General features: G+C 49.3%; 1 protein-coding gene across 8 annotated transcripts; it reads right to left on the reverse strand.

The window, feature by feature from the left end:
- Positions 1-350: 350 nt before the first annotated feature.
- Positions 351-15,417, reverse strand: LOC140898390 (uncharacterized). 8 transcript variants are annotated; one of them, XM_073312172.1, is made up of 5 exons: positions 15,202-15,417; positions 5,487-5,574; positions 3,895-4,021; positions 3,175-3,288; positions 351-2,844 (listed from the first exon to the last, which is right to left on the reverse strand). In XM_073312172.1, the coding sequence occupies exons 2-5, from the start codon at positions 5,508-5,510 to the stop codon at positions 854-856; spliced, it is 2,256 nt and encodes a 751-aa protein (XP_073168273.1). In that variant the 5' UTR covers positions 5,511-5,574; positions 15,202-15,417; the 3' UTR covers positions 351-853. The 8 variants fall into 8 exon arrangements, with proteins under 8 accessions (XP_073168273.1, XP_073168272.1, XP_073168269.1 ...); XM_073312171.1 differs by having other exon boundaries at positions 351-2,847; XM_073312168.1 differs by lacking the exon at positions 15,202-15,417 and adding an exon at positions 14,440-14,681.
- Positions 15,418-16,472: the final 1,055 nt, after the last annotated feature.

A 16,472-nucleotide genomic window follows, 5' to 3' on the forward strand; every position in this document is an offset into this window, starting at 1 on the left:
GGTCCGGGGGAGGGTGGTTTGGGGCAGGGGTCCTGGGACGAGGTGGTCAGGGGACAAGGAGCAGGGTGGGGTGGATAGGTCGGGGGTTCTGAGGCTGCCAGTCAGGGGGCGGAAGCGGGAAGGGGCAGATAGGGGGCAGGGGCCAGGCTGTTTGGGGGGCACAGCCTTCCCTACCCAGCCCTCGATACAGTTTGACACCCCAATGTGGCCCTCAGACCAAAAAGTTTGCCCACCCCTGTTCTAGTCTAATGTCAAAATCAGGGCAGTTCACTATCAGGGCAGTCCAGATGGGACTGGAGATCTCAGTCTTACCACTCAAACTCAAACTAAGAAGATCTGAGAGAAAAGGATCAGGTCCCAAGAGTTTTTATATAGATTTTTGCAGCCTCTCGCTGGCACGCAGTCCTGGGGTGAAAAATAGGCTTTTGAAATAACCTTGTATTTCCTAAATATCACTGACAATTAACTACAGGGATTAACAGAAGGTGATTATCCATTAAGCAGTTCATGGACTGTTTACCACAAACTTTAAAGAGACATGCAGACAGGGACATTATTACACCTAAATTTTATCTAAATGTTAATATTTCCTTTTGATCTCCAAGTTAACAGAATATAGCCCTAGAGAGGAACTGTCTGATTACATTGTTAACCTCTAACAAGACATAGGTAAACAGAGACTACTACGGTTACCATCTTCCAATTCTTTAGGAATACAAGTTTACATTTCAAAGCTCAAGCCTGTAGAACATGCAATGGCCCTAAATACCATTTACACACTTAGAAGCATGTCTCTAAAGGTTGAATCTAGATCAATTAGCCTGCAAGATGCTTCACCCTTTCTGGCCATGGGTCACGGAAGTTTAAATGCTGTGTGGATTCTCCAATGTTTATTGAGGTTTGATTTCTGTGTGAAACTTTTCCCACAGTCCAAGCACTTATAGGGTCTCTCTCCTGTGTGAATTCTCCAATGATTAATGAGGGCTGATCTCAATATGAAACTTTTGCCACAGTCCAAGCACTTATAGGGTCTCTCTCCTGTGTGGATTCTCTGATGTCTTATAAGGTCTGATCTCAATGTGAAACTTTTGCCACAGTCCAAGCACTTATGGGGTCTCTCTCCCGTGTGGATTCTCCGATGTTTAAAGAGGCCTGACCTCCATATGAAACTTTGGCCACAGTCTAAGCACTTATAGGGTCTCTCCCCCGTGTGGATTCTCTGATGTCTTATAAGGTCTGATCTCAATGTGAAACTTTTGCCACAGTCCAAGCACTTATGGGGTCTCTCTCCCGTGTGGTTTCTCTGATGTTTAAGGAGGCCTGACCTCCATATGAAACTTTTCCCACAGTCTAAGCACTTATGGGGTCTCCCTCCTGTGTGGATTCTCCGATGTTTAAAAAGGCCTGATTTATCCTTGAAACTTTTCCCACAGTCCGAGCACTTATGGGGTCTCTCTCCTGTGTGGATTTTCTGATGTATAACAAGGCCTGATTTGTGTGTGAAACTTTTCCCACAGTCTAAGCACTTATGGGGTCTCTCACCTGTGTGGATTCTCTGATGTCTTATAAGGGCTGACTTCCAAAGGAAACCATTTCCGCAGCAGAGGCATTTATAAGGTCTCTCTCCTGTGTGGATTGCCTGATGTGAAACAAGGGCAGCTCTCTGTATGAAACTTTTCCCACAGTCCAAGCACTTATGGGGTTTCTCTCCTGTGTGGGTTCTCAGATGTGAAACAAGGGCAGATCTCCATGTGAAACTTTTCCCACAGACTACGCATTTATAGGGAACCTCTCCTGTGTGGGTTGCCTGATGTGAAACAAGGGCAGATCTCTGTATGAAACTTTTCCCACAGTCCAAGCACTTATGGGGTCTCTCTCCTGTGTGGACTGCCTGATGTGAAACAAGGGAAGATCTCTGAATGAAACTTTTCCCACAGTACAAGCACTTATGGGGTCTCTCTCCTGTGTGGATTCTCCCATGTTTAACAAGGCCTGATTTCTCTGTGAAACTTTTTCCACAGTCCAAGCACTTATGGGGTCTCTCTCCTGTGTGGATTCTCTGATGTGTAACAAGGCCTGATTTCTGTGTGAAACTTTTCCCACAGTCCAAGCACTTATGGGGGCTCTCTCCTGTGTGGGTTCTCTGATGTGTAACAAGGCCTGTTTTCTGTGTGAAACTTTTCCCACAGTCTAAGCACTTATGGGGTCTCTCTCCTGTGTGGATTCTCTGATGTGTAAGAAGGCCTGATTTCTGTGTGAAACTTTTCCCACAGTCTAAGCACTTATGGGGTCTCTCTCCTGTGTGGATTCTCCGATGTGTAAGAAGGCCTGATTTCTGTGTGAAACTTTTCCCACAGTCTAAGCACTTATGGGGTCTCTCTCCTGTGTGGATTCTCTGATGTGTAACAAGGCCTGATTTCTGTGTGAAACTTTTCCCACAGTCTAAGCACTTATGGGGTCTCTCTCCTGTGTGGGTTCTCTGATGTTTAATTAGTGCTGACTTCGAGTAGAAAGATATCCAGCACTGGAGGCACTGAGAGGGTTTCTCGCCTGTGTGGCTTCTCCCATGATTATTCAGGTCTGAGCGATTAATGAAGCTTTCGCCACGGTCCAAGCATTGAAGGGGTTTTTCTCCAGTGTGGATTGTCTGATGTGTCACAAGGTGTGAGCTCAGAATGAATCCTTTCCCATATTCGAGGCACTGGTATGGTTTCTCTTCATTGGGATTTCTCTGCTGGGCTGTGGGATCCTTGTGTCCTCCACCACATATAACAGATCCATCAACTTCCCCAGGAACGTCCTCATGATGATTCCCATCTTCACTCTCACTCACTCTCTTAGCACCTGCTGGGAGAGAGACAATCCAGACAGGAGTCATCGTGCTGGGGAGAAAGAGGAATAGCACACAGGGAAAACCCAACACATTAAAGTTGTGAAGAATCAGCAATTGCATTTTGACTCTACATTCCACCCAAACACTCACAGGGAAGGAAAGTTGGGAAGGAAGCTCCAGCAGCTCACAGGGTGGGTGGAATGGCGTGAGCGATATCTGCTGACTACGGTCCTGCCCTGGCTGAGATGAGGAAGAACAGAGGGCGCTTACTCACACCACTCACATTTGGGATTCTCAACTTTTTCCTTCACTCACCACATGGTTTCTGTGTCAGTCCTCACCTGTGCGGGTGCCTCTCGGGATCTCTCTTTCCTCACAGGCCTGGAGATCCGGGACCCACAACTCTTCCCCTCGTTCCAGCTGGGCGATCAGCTCAGGTTTGGGAATGGGAAACCCTGTGCAGGGGATGAAATCAGACCAGATCAGGGTGCATGGAGAATTGAGAGAGTCTGTCACAAAGGGCATTCCATGTCCCGGTGCTGTGCTGGGGGAACGTGGAATCCAAGGGGACAGGAACATGGTCACTGAGCCCCCTTGGGAGAGGCAGACATCTGGGGAGGTGAGGGGAATTGTCACACCCTCACTAGGAGTTTGCAGGATCTGTGCATTCTGCGGGCCTTGCTGACAAACACACAGCTCTAGAGTTAAACCCCTGCCTCCTTCTAAACCTGCAGAGCCCAGAGCCCTCCCCATGGCGAGAGCTAGACCCAAGGAGGGAGATGAACAGAGATGCTGTGTGTGAATGAGAAATAATAGACAGGACACTTCATGAGTTCTGCCCCACTGAAAGCTGGAGGTGGGTGGGAATGGTTTCGCATGTCCATTAGGTTTTAACACTGTGGTCCCATTGGAGAGGGTACAGAGATGCAAGTCTCTCTCGCCGCAACTGTGGACTATGGGACAAATTCTCCTCCAATCTAACTGACCAGGGAAGAACGTAACCAGAGTCAGAAATGCAGGCCCTACACTTTCTAATAACCGAGGGAACGGGAATCGCTTACCCAGTGAGGTCACCGTCTCGTAGTTATCCTGCATGACGTCCCTGTAGAGGGCTCTCTGACTGGGATCCAGGAGAGCCCCCTGCCCCTGGGTGAAATACACAGCCACCTCCTCGAAGGTCACCGGCATCTGGAACAACAAGAGTCCCCCACTCAGCACCTGCTGCTCCAGCCACAATCCCACTAGTCACGGGAAAGGAAGAAAAAAAAGCTCTGGGAGGGCCAGAGAAGCAGAATCCCTCTCCCACCCTGCAGCAGCCATGTGGCTTCAGGGGGTGGGAGAAGGTGAGAGCTCCTTGTCCCCCCAGCACACAGAGCAGGGCAGGGTCTTCTCATTTCCCACACGCCTGCCAGCCACAGGCAGATACGGAAAGCAGAGCTCTGAGCCGGGGACAGGGACAGGAATCCCGACAGCTTCCCTTCGTATTTCACAGCAGCCTCTGGCCAGTGGGGTCAGGCTCCAGCACTGGGAGTCTGGAAAATGTTCCAAGCCCTGTTTCCTGTTTCATAAATGAGGAAAGTTCCCCTGCTGCCAATGGGCCTATTCAGAAAAGCAGCAGGTGTGAGGATGTAGAGATGCAGGCCTGGCTGTAAAGGCCGATACTCTAAGAATTTAGGTGTATTCTTATCACTTGGCTAGTTCTAGAGATGTAAAAGAAAGAATCAAAATCACTGTCTGCGGGTGTAAGGGCCTTCTCTTACTGTGACAGTCTGAGGCCCTGTGCTTAGACTAAGGCCTTTGGCTAAGCAGCAGAGGCAGCCATAAACCGGGAAGCCACCGGTCACCTCCTCACATTCCAACCTAGTCACATTGAAATAAGGTGCTATTGGGCTGTTAGGAATACAATCCTGTCCTGATAATGCCTATCGCCTCCAGAGAAAGGGAAGTGCCTAGAAAATGTAAAAGGAAACTTAGTTTGATAGCATCCTGTCTGGCAAGAACCCACTTATCAATAGCTGGGATGGGAAATCCTCACTTCTGTATTGTTTTGTCATTATAGTTCCCACTTTGCTATTGTTTATTTGGATGGTCTCTGTCTGGTTCTGTGATTGTTTCTGTCTGCTGTAAAATTAATTTTGCTGGGTGTAAACTAATTAAGGTCGTGGGATATAATTGGTTACATAATCATGTTACAATATGTTAGGATTGGTTAGTTAAATTTCAGGAAAATGATTGGTTAAGGTATAGCTAAGCAGAACTCAAGTTTTACTATCTAGTCTGCAGTCAATCAGGAAGTGAGTGGGGTGGGGGGAAATGGGAACAGGGAATGGGTTTGGGGAAACTGGAATCATGTTTAGCTAAGGGAAGGAATGGGAACAGGGACACAGGTAAGGCTCTGTGGTGTCAGAGCTGGGAAGGGGGACACTAAAGAAGGAAACTGGAATCATGCTTGCTGGAAGTTCACCCCAATAAACATCAAATTATTTGCACCTTTGGACTTCGGGTATTGTTGGTCTCTGTTCATGCGAGAAGGACCAGGGAAGTAAGTGGGTGAAGGTATAAGCCCCCTAACAGCAGGTGTATCACACCCTGTTTCCTCCCTGCCTCTCCCTTTGACCCCCTCCCCCCTAGCAGCTCCCTTAAAATCTCCTACCTGAGCTGGCTCCATCACAGCCATTTCCCTTCCCTTTCTCCTGGAAGATGGGTTGATCTGGAGCGAAATCTGGACGTGATTCCTCAGCCTGTCAGGGTGAGAGGGGCGATGGGGAAGGTTTCAGAAGGGGCTTGAGTCCATTTCGCACCCCGATCCCCCCCCAGGCTCTTTCCCTTGAGTCTGATGCTCTGGACTTTGCCATGCTGGGAAGAAACCCAGTTAGGTTATTACCACCCAGGCCAGCCCCCTCCCAGGAGAACTGAACCCACCGGGACACTTTGAAACTCTCCCTGTAACAGTGTCTCTGAGCCAAATGCTGGAAAAAGAGCAGAATCAGAGAAGCCACTTTTGGGGATTCCCTCTGACACTGTCCCCAAAGGCAGCGCCTGTCCCCCCACTCCACAAGCAGTGCAGTGATTCCAGGCAGTCAGCAACTGGCTTTTCCTCTCTCAGCTCCTCTCCTTGTGCTCAGGAGAGTCAGTCTGCCCGGGATAATGCAGGGAATGGATCTGGGCAGATCTGGGAACTTCTCTTCCTGCTGCTCCTTCCAGTCTCTCCACTCTCCCTTTTTATCATCTTCCCTCTCCCTGGAGAACTGGTGACTGCTCCATTGACGTGGGCCTTTGCTCTCCTTCGGGAGATCAGCCACTGACACTGCTAACAGGGGTTTGAACCCTAGCAGTATCCATGAGGACAGCAGCTCTGGGACTCACAGACACACGGGGAGCCCCTCCCTCCTGTACTTCAAACTCGCCAGCAGGTCCCTGAAAGGGGCCCTTTGTGCAGAGTCACTTTTCTGCCATGTGGAGGAGCAGAAACTGCTCCCTGTAGGAATTTGCTACTTAGGGTGCACTGAGCATGCTGACTGAACTGAGCACGCTCAGTAACATCTGCTGAAGTCACTGCCCTTCACCCTGCCCTTATTACCCATAAGATTCTGCAGACTGTTTTTACAGGAGTTAAAAAGAAGGAAAGGGGGCAAATCGGAGGAGGGAGGTGTTGGCCAGATTCTGAGCAGGGGGCAAAAATTCATTGGTCAGGGGGGTCAAGCAGCTGGAAGCAGGGTTAGGATAGGGGCTGAAGGGCAAAATCAGGGATGTGGGGGAAGGGGCTGGGGTTAAGCCCAGGGGTAAGGCGCTGCCAGAAGGTAAAACCCTGGCAGAGGCAGGGGCAGATGGGGTATGAGTTACCCCGGTGGACTGAGACACCAGTGTTTCCAAAAATAGGGTGTATGGGGGGGGGGGAGAGGGTCTTTTTTATTTCTCCTCTCACAGACAGCTCCTGTCAGCGTGGGTTTCCCAGGGCTGGGTTCTTAAAGGCATCCCAATGACTAGCCACTGGAGCTCCTCTCTGTCTGATGTAACCTACTAAGGTGCTGCAGGAGACTTAATTCAGTGAAACAGGGACTTCCCTCCCCCTCCCCGCCCCATCCTTTCCCCGCCCCGCAGTGATCAACTAGTTACCCGCAGTGTTGCCAATTTAGTCATTGGTTGGAAATTGGAATAGAAATTGAAACATTAATACGCACTTTAAAATACACATACAGTGTATGATAAAATAATTGTACCTGAAAGTATAATAGGTTTGAAAAGTCTGAACAAAGACTGGCTTCCTCACACAGCCGTTGTTTTTTCTGACAACGTCGGCACATTGGTTTCGGCAATGTTGGCTAACCTTATAATTTAAAATGATGATTTGTAAACAAGGTGTGAATGAGTTCTCCCCTGACAGCAAGTGATGAGCCAGGGGTAGGGGGAAGGCTTCAGGACCAGACTGTATTTACATGAACTCACCTACTCTGCCGAGGTATCCAGCAGACAGAGCTGCGGTGCCCAAGTGATCAATTTTGGCTGGTGTCGGGAGTTTCTGTACTAAACATTTTTATCATATTATAATTAATTTTTGCATAAGAACGGCCAGACTGGGTCAGACCAAGGGTCCATCTAGCCCAGTACTTGGTCTTCCGACAGTGGCCAAGGCCAGAGGCTTCACAGGGAATGAACAGAACAGGCAATTATTGAGTGACCATCCCCTGCCGTCCACTCCCAGTTTCTGGAAAACAAAAGGCTCTCAGAGCATGGTTTTGCATCCCTGCCCATCCTGGCTAATAGCCATTGATGGACACATCATCCATGAACTGATCTCGGTCTCTTTTGAATCCAATTCTAGTTTTGGCCTTCACACCCCCCACCCCGGCAAACAGTTCCAGAGGTTGACTATGCGTTGTGTGAAGAAGTCCTTCCTCATGTTTGTTTTAAACCTGCTGCCTATTAATGTCATTGGGTGACCCCTTGTTCTTGGTTACGTGAGGGAGCTTATTCACTTTCTCCACACCAGTCAAGATTTTATAGACCTCTATCATATCCCCTCTTAGTCCTCTCTTTTTCAGGCTGAAAAGTCCCAGTCTTTTTAATCTCTCCTCCTATGGAAGCTGTTCCACACCCTTCATCATTTTAGTTACCCTCTCTGTACCTTTTCCAAGGCCAGTGTATCTTTTTTGCGATGGGGCGACCAGCACTGCACACAGTATTCAAGATGTGAGCGTTCCATGGATTTATAGAGTAAAAGTGGAGGAGCTTGGTTTGCCAGACTGACCAGCAAAGCCAATGCTGACAAACTATGTGAAAAGGCTGCAAAACACCAATCCTTTGGACTGCATCGACATGCAGAAAGCCTCAGAAGCCAGTCATTGCCAAAGCCAATTTGAGAAGAACTTAGTGAGGTGTTAAGAATGCTGGAGACACACCACAGTTTATGCGAACAAACATGGCTGTCACATCACACTTTCTCTTTAAGCAAGAGATACCACATGCTACAAACTGGGGGCCAATGTTAAGTGCACTGTCCAGCTGAAAAGTAAAGTACATTGACTTGATTCTTACATCTCTACAACAACAACTTTTGGATTCTATCAACCTCTATGTAGCTTTTTCAGATGCCTGTCTTACAAAACAACAACAGTTGAGTGGAGTGAGGCACTCCCAGCAATGGGGCTGCCATGTGATCAGGACAGAATAGAGAATTTGAACACAGAGTGGAATATCACATGATGAACAAATGAAGATTTGATTTCAACTTCATCATCATCATCACGAATGGTTTGACCCAATTTTTGTGCTGTGTTTCCTGGGATGAAAGGAGTAGGAATTCACCTCTTCCTACTCTCATTCACAACAGCTACAGCTGAGTGTTCTCGTTCCTCATTGAATAGAATTGTGTGTTCTGAAAGAAGTCGGCTTCTGCCTGAGCATGAGCATATCTTGAAGAAAGGAAGGATCTGACAGATGAGAAGCCTCCAAAAATGAATGCCCTGCATTCGAGAAGTTCATTAACAGAGTTTGCAAAATTACAACAAGAAAACAAGAAGGATGTAGATATAGTGCTTCATAGTAGGCTTGTGTCACAAAAGTAAAGGGAAGGGTAACCACCTTTCTGTATACAGTGCTATAAAATCCTTCCTGGCCAGAGGCAAAACTCTTTCACCTGTAAAGGGTTAAGAAGCTAAGATAACCTTGCTGGCACCTGACCAAAATGACCAATGAGGAGACAAGATACTTTCAAAGCTGGAGGGGGAGAGAAACAAAGGCTCTCTCTGTCTGTGTGATGCTTTTGCCAGGAACAGATCAGGAAGGCAGTCTCTGAACTTCTGTTAGTCAGTAAGTAATCTAGCTAGAAATGCGTTAGATTTCCTTTTGTTTAATGGCTGGTAAAATAAGCTGTGCTGGATGGAATGGATATTCCTGTTTTTGTGTCTTTTTGTAACTTAAGGTTTTGTCTAGAGGGATTCTCTATGTTAGAATCTGATTACCCGGTAAGGTATTTACCATCCTGATATTACAGAGGTGATTCTTTTACCTTTTCTTTATATTAAAATTCTTCTTTTAAGAACCTGATTGATTTTTCATTGTTCTTAAAATCCAAGGGTTTGAGTCTGTGTTCACCTGTACAATTGGTGAGGATTTTTATCAAGCCTTCCCCAGGAAAGGGGGTGTAGGGCTTGGGGGGGATATAGTAGGGGAAGACATCTCCAAGTGGGCTCTTTCCCTGTTTCAGAGTAGCAGCCGTCTTAGCCTGTATTCGCAAAAAGAAAAGGAGTACTAGTGGCACCTTAGAGACTAACCAATTTATTTGAGCATAAGCTTTTGTGAGCTACAGCTCACTTCATCGGATGCATTCAGTGGAAAATACAGTGAGGAGATTTATATACACACAGAACATGAAAAAATGGGTGTTATCATACACATTGTAAGGAGAGTGATCACTTAAGATGAGCTATTACCAGCAGGAGAGCGGGGGGTTGGGAGGTGAAGAAAACCTTTTGTAGTGATAATCAAGGTGGGCCATTTCCAGCAGTTAACAGGAACGTCTGAGGAGCGGGGGGGGGGGGTAAACATGGGGAAATAGTTTTACTTTGTGTAAAGACACATCCATTCCTAGTCTCTACTCAAGCCTAAATTAATTGTATCCAGGTTGCAAATTAATTCCAATTCAGCAGTCTCTCGTTGGAGTCTGTTTTTGAAGTCTTTTTGTTTTAATATTGCGACCTTTAGGTCTCAGATCGAGTGACCAGAGAGATTGAAGTATTCTCCGACTGGTTTATGAATGTTATAATTCTTGACATCTGATTTGTGTCCATTTATTCTTTTACGTAGAGACCAATGTACAAGGCAGAGGGGCATTGCTGGCACATATCACATTGGTAGATGTGCAGGTGAACGAGTCTCTGATAGTGTGGCTGATGTGATTAGGCCCTGTGATAGTGTCCCCTGAATAGATATGTGGACACAGCTGGGAACGGGCTTTGTTGCAAGGATAGGTTCTTGGGTTAGTGGTTCTGTTGTGTGGTTGCTGGTGAGTATTTGCTTCAGGTTGGGGGGCTGTCTGTAGGCAAGGACTGGCCTGTCTCCCAAGATTTGTGAGAGTGATGGGGCGTCCTTCAGGATAGGTTGTAGATCCTTGATGATGCATTGGAGAGGTTTTAGTTGGGGGCTGAAGATGATGGCTAGTGGTGTTCTGTTATTATCTTTGTTGGGCCTGTCCTGTAGTAGGTGACTTCTGGGTACTCTTCTGGCTCTGTCAATTTGTTTCTTCACTTCAGCAGGTATTGTAGTTGTAAGAATGCTTGATAGAGATCTTGTAGGTGTTTGTCTCTGTCTGAGGGGTTTGAGCAAATGTGGTTGTATTGTAGAGCTTGGTTGTAGACAATGGATCATGTTGTGTGGTCTGGGTGAAAGCTGGAGGCATGTAGGTAGGAATAGCAATCAGTAGGTTTCCGGTATAGGGTGGTGTTTATGTGACCATCGCTTATTAGCACCATAGTGTCCAGGAAGTGGATCTCTTGTGTGGACTGGTCCAGGCTGCGGTTGATGGTGGGATGGAAATTGTTGAAATCCTGGTGGAATTCCTCAAGGGCTTCTTTTCCATGGGTCCAGATGATGAAGATGTCATCAATGTAGCGCAAGTACAGTACGGGCATTAGGGGACGAGAGCTGAGGAAGCGTCGTTCTAAGTCAGCAACAAAAATGTTGGCATACTGTGGGGCCATGCGGGTACCCATAGCAGTGCCGCTGATTTGAAGGTATACATTGTCCCCAAATGTGAAATAGTGATGGGTGAGGACAAAGTCACAAAGTTCAGCCACCAGGTTTGCCGTGATAGTATCGGGGATACTGTTCCTGATGGTTTGTAGTCCATCTTTGTGTGGAATGTTGGTGTAGAGGGCTTCTACATCCATCGTGGCCAGGATGGTGTTTTCAGGAAGATCACCGATGGATTGTAGTTTCCTCAGGAAGTCAGTGGTGTCTCGAAGATAGCTGGGAGTGCTGGTAGCGTAGGGCCTGAGGAGGGAGTCTACATAGCCAGACAATCCTGCTGTCAGGGTGCCAAAGCCTGAGATGATGGGGCGTCCAGGATGGGTAGCAGATAGAATGCCCCAGGTCGGGGTTCTAGGGGTGTGTGTGTGCGGATTTGTTCTTGTGCTTTTTCAGGGAGTTTCTTGAGCAGATGGTGTAGTTTCTTTTGGTAATCCTCAGTGGGGTCAGAGGGTAATGGCCTGTAGAATGTGGTGTCAGAGATTTGTCTAGCAGCCTCTCGTTCATATGCTGACCTATTCATGATGACGACAGCACCTCCTTTGTCAGCCTTTTTGATTATGATGGCAGAGTTGTTTCTGAGGCTGTGGATGGCGTTGTGTTCTGCACGGCTGAGGTTATGGGGCAAGCAATGCTGCTTTTGCTCAAATAAATTGGTTAGTCTCTAAGGTGCCACAAGTCCTCCTTTTCTTTTTGCGAATACAGCCTATCACGGCTGCTACTCTGAAACCTGTCATTATGCAAGGCACTGCATTTAGCCGTATGGGGTGGAAATCTATCAACTTCATGAAAAAACTCGTACAGATACAGACAGACATCATCTTCCTTTCCAAATGCAAACAGATGGACATCGTACCAAAAGGACTGAAGGTAAAAAGTCCATTACAATCTACATACCACACAGACTATGCTGACAGCCTGTGCCACACGCTCTCAAAGAAACCGTGGAACCACCTGACCAACATCCTCTACAGCAAACAGGGAAAGATTAAGAATGAGCTCTCAAAACTGGATACTCTCATAAAAAAACAACCTTCCACACAAACTTTCTCCTGGCTGGACTTTACAAAAACTAGACAAGCCATTTACAACACACACTTTGCTTCTCTACAAAAGAAAAAGGACACTAAACTATCTAAACTACTACATGCCACAAGAGGCCACAGCAATGGTTCCCTTAACCCACCCAGCAATATTGTTATCCTATCCAACTATACTCTTAGCCCAGCAGAAGAATCTGTCCTATCTCGGGGCCTCTCCTTCTGCCCCTCCACCCCCAAGAACATGATACAGTTCTGTGGTGACCTAGAATCCTATTTTCGACGTCTCCGACTCAAGGAATATTTCCAACACACCTCTGAACAATATACTAATCCACAGAGACCTTCCTACAAAAAGAAGGATTCTAGATGGACTCCTCCTGAAGGTCGAAACAGACTGGACTTCTACATAGAGTGCTTCCGCCGACGTGCACGGGCTGAAATTGTAGAAAAGCAGCATCACTTGGCCCATAACCCCTCCCCCCCCCCTCCGCGCTCCTCGGACGTTCCTGTTAACTGCTGGGAATGGCCCACCTTGATTATCACTACAAAAGGTTTTCTTCACCCCCCACTCCCCTGCTGGTAATAGCTCATCTTAAGTGATCACTCTCCTTACAGTGTGTATGATAACACCCATTTTTTCATGTTCTGTGTGTATATAAATCTCCCCACAGTATTTTCCACTGAATGCATCCGATGAAGTGAGCTGTAGCTCACAAAAACTTATGCTCAAATAAATTGGTTAGTCTCGAAGGTGCCACTAGTACTCCTTTTCTTTCCCTGTTCTTTGTTTAACACACTTGGTGGTGGCAGCATATGGTTCAAGGACAAGGCAAAGTTTGTAGCTTGGGGAAGTTTTTAACCTAAGCTGGTAAGAATAAGCTTAGGGGGTCTTTCATGCAGGTCCCCACATCTGTACCCTAGAGTTCAGAGTGGGGAAGGAACCTTGACAGCTTGTATAGCAAACTTTAATTTGTGTGATGGTTTAAAAAACAAGCTAAATCTAATAAAATGGTTGTGAAACATTTTTCAGTTTTTACTATGGTGCCATACAGCCCACCTTCACCCTAACAATCTCACCCGTCATCGGTCTCCCCCTCCAGAGGAGGAGAAGGTGATACATCTTTGAGCAATGGTGGTAGGCGAGGCGAGGCCCTGGGGCCTCCAGGAGCACTGGGGAGTGAGGGTTGCCCTCACCAGTACAGAATAGGTGTAGCAGCATACACTCCACAGAGTGCATGGCTCCTCTGGGCTGCTCAGGACAGCTGGCAGTGCCTTCTGCCCCTCCCCGTTTGCCATCAGGGTATTTCAAGAGCAGCAACATTGCGGCTTCCACATGCACGGGAGTGTTTGGGGAGGGAAAGGACTTCTTGGCCCCCTTCTCACCTCCACCACCACTAATGGCTCTGTGTGACGGCAGCCATATTTTGACCCTGTAACAAATAGATAGGAATTGTTTCTGCCAGGAAAAACGTCAGGGGAGCATAGATTGTCCTCAGTAAGGGAAACAGGAAATCCAACATAGTTCTCTCTCCTTTCTACCCAGCCCCCAGAGACTAAAATACACCTGCATGAAGACAAACCCCTCTGGCTCATCTTTATCCTACAGATTTCAAAATCTCTGTCTGAATAAGCCCTTTCATCGCCAGTGAGACATTACCCCAGGAGCTGGCGGGAATCTACCCTCCCTTGGATTGGAACCTTTCTCAGTCAAGGCAACAGGACAAGGGCATTGCTGCCTGGGCCTGCCCGCTGAGCTGATGAATGGTCACGGTCAGAGATCGCACCAGCCCAGAGTTTAAATTATCCTCCATGTGTCCCGCGTCCCACTACGATGAATCCAACCCACAGTTGCACGGAAATATCAATATCAGGATGCTACATTGTTAGCACAGTAAGTGACGCTGCAAAATGAGTGGTGTTTCAATGACCTCCCTATTTTTTACAATCCTCTATTAAGAGGTAATTGATACATCTGTACACCAGGCAGGGTCGTTTGGAAGCCGATGACTTTATGCTTCCATCCCTTGCCACTGTCAAGTTTTAGCAAATTTCGACAAGTCAGCCCATAAGAACGATGTTCTTAGGTATGAGTAACTGCTACTGTTAACAATTTGCTACCTCTGTCCCCGAAGACAGGAAAGGTTAGTAGCAAATTTCTACAGATAGCAGTTTCTCACACCCTACAGTGTGAAATTAGCTAAGTCAGCTAGCAGTTTTTAGCAAAGTAGGACTTGTCTGCTACATGTAGCAAATTCCTACAGGGAGCAGTTTCTCATACTATACCTACCCCAGCACTTTGCCCCAGGTCTCTCCCCTCACCTGCAGGCTCCGGCTCAGGGGCTGGTCCCAGGCCCCGGAGAAAGTCCCCACCCGAGATGGGCACTGAGGGGGCTTTAACAAAGGTCGCTCCTCTGCTGGATAAGCAGCAGCTTCTCAGTTTGGGTTCCCAGGTCAAAATGCAGGAGGCAGCTTCTGATCCAGGCAGCTCAACTCCAGAGCTGTATCCTGAGCAGAGAGACACACACCAGCCTCCTCCTCCGGCTTAGCAATAGCCGGAGTCTTCTGGTGGCAACACCTGATGAACGAGTTGCCCTGGACTCGCCCTGCACCAGGGCCGGCTCTAGTTTTTTTGCCGCCCCAAGGGGGGGGGGGGGGAGTGCCCTCCCTTCAGAAGTGCCCCCCCCCCAGCATGGCCCCTTGAGAAGTGCGGCCCCAACCCGCCTCCTGCCCCCTCACACATCCCTGCCCCCCCTTCAATTCCCCTTATCGACACCCCACAAAGCCCTGGCGGGGATGGTTTAGTTGGGGATCGGGCCTGCTTTGAGCAGGGGGTTGGACTAGATGCCCTCCGGAGCTCCCGACAACCCGGAGAGTCGAGGATTCTCCAGACCCCTCCCGGCTGCCCCCACGTGTTGCCCCAGCGCGGCCCGGCCGGGCTCCCCCCGCCCCGCGCACGCCGGGGGCTGCGGCAGCTTTCCCGGGCCCGGGGCAGGGAATCGCAGCCGGCTCCGCGGGGAGCAGCCCGGGGCCAAACCCGCCCCCTGCAGCCCGGGGGTGCCGGGGGGGGCGGGTCTCTCTTACCTTCCCTCCGAGCGGGGCCCCCGGGGCAGGGGCCGGGCCGGGAAGGGGCCCTGGCCGGGCTGGGGGCTCTGCCCTGGGAGAGGCTCCCGGGGAGCAGCGGGCAGGGCCCGGCTGGAGGTTCCCCTCTCCCGGCTGCAGCCCGGGCTCCGGGCTCCCAGCACCAGCCGCCGGGGCGCGGGGATCTCGCCGGGAGCCAGAGTCCCCGCAGCGGCTGCGAGTCACTTCCTGCGGCCGGGCCTGAGCCCCGCGATCCTCCCCCCAGAGCCGCCCCCCAGCCGCTCCTGGGTCCTAGCGATCAACCCACCGCGCTGCAGCCGCCTGCCCCAGATCCTGCCCCCTGGGGGCCCCACTTCCCCAGGGCTCCTGCAGCTTCTCCCAGCCCTATGCAGGCGTCCTCCCTCGAAGCCACAGGATCACGGGGGGGACAGAAAGGAGACGAGCAGAGCCCGGGGCGGGGGAGAAGGGGGGTTTCTAGGGAGACTCCAGGTTGATCCAGAGGATCCAGAGGTGACGGGAGCCGGGGACACTCTGTGTGTGATCCGCTCTGGTAACAGACTGGCACAGGGAGCAGGTGGTCAGAGCTGGTCTCGTCTCTCCACACCAGGCTCACTGGCGACCAGCCCTGGGCTCCCAGCTCTGCTCCCCTCACTCGGGTCATGGAGCTGTCAGAGCTTTGCCCCTGGGTTCCTCTGGTTACCTGTAGGTCCGGATGAACCCACCCCTGGGCTCTATTTAAACCCCTCTCGTGTCTGCCCCCTCTCAGGGATCCCCTCTGCCCATGTCCTGGCTGGCTCCCCGTGTGGGCACTGACTGCAGCTCCCCATCGGGCACCGGGATGTCGGCAGCGAAGCTCCTGTTGCTCTGGGTCAGGGACTGGTGCTCTGCCCGCTCAGGCTTGTCACCTGTTTCCCCCTCATTGTTTTCCGATTGTCACCAAAATCATCCGCCTTCTCCTGATGGCCACCTAGAAAATCCCCTGAAATGTTGGAATTGATCCGCTGCAGCCATTGAAACAGACCAGTGCCACCGAGTTAAGTGCTAGGCCAAAAATAAATCAAGATATTCGATAGCACTCTTAGGTCATGGCCAATGATGGAGCCATGCCCCAGTTAGCTCTCTAGTGCAGGGGTTCTCACCACAAATGTTTTGGTGGCCTCACAGCATGGCCACCAACTACCACTGGTGGCCACTCTGACAATTTGGTCTAAAATACTTAATTAACTTTAGGAATAAATAAATCTGCCCTTATCCATGCCCAAATCATTGCAATT

This window comes from Lepidochelys kempii, chromosome 14 (genome assembly GCF_965140265.1).
Source record: "Lepidochelys kempii isolate rLepKem1 chromosome 14, rLepKem1.hap2, whole genome shotgun sequence".
Taxonomy (NCBI): Eukaryota; Metazoa; Chordata; order Testudines; family Cheloniidae; genus Lepidochelys; species Lepidochelys kempii.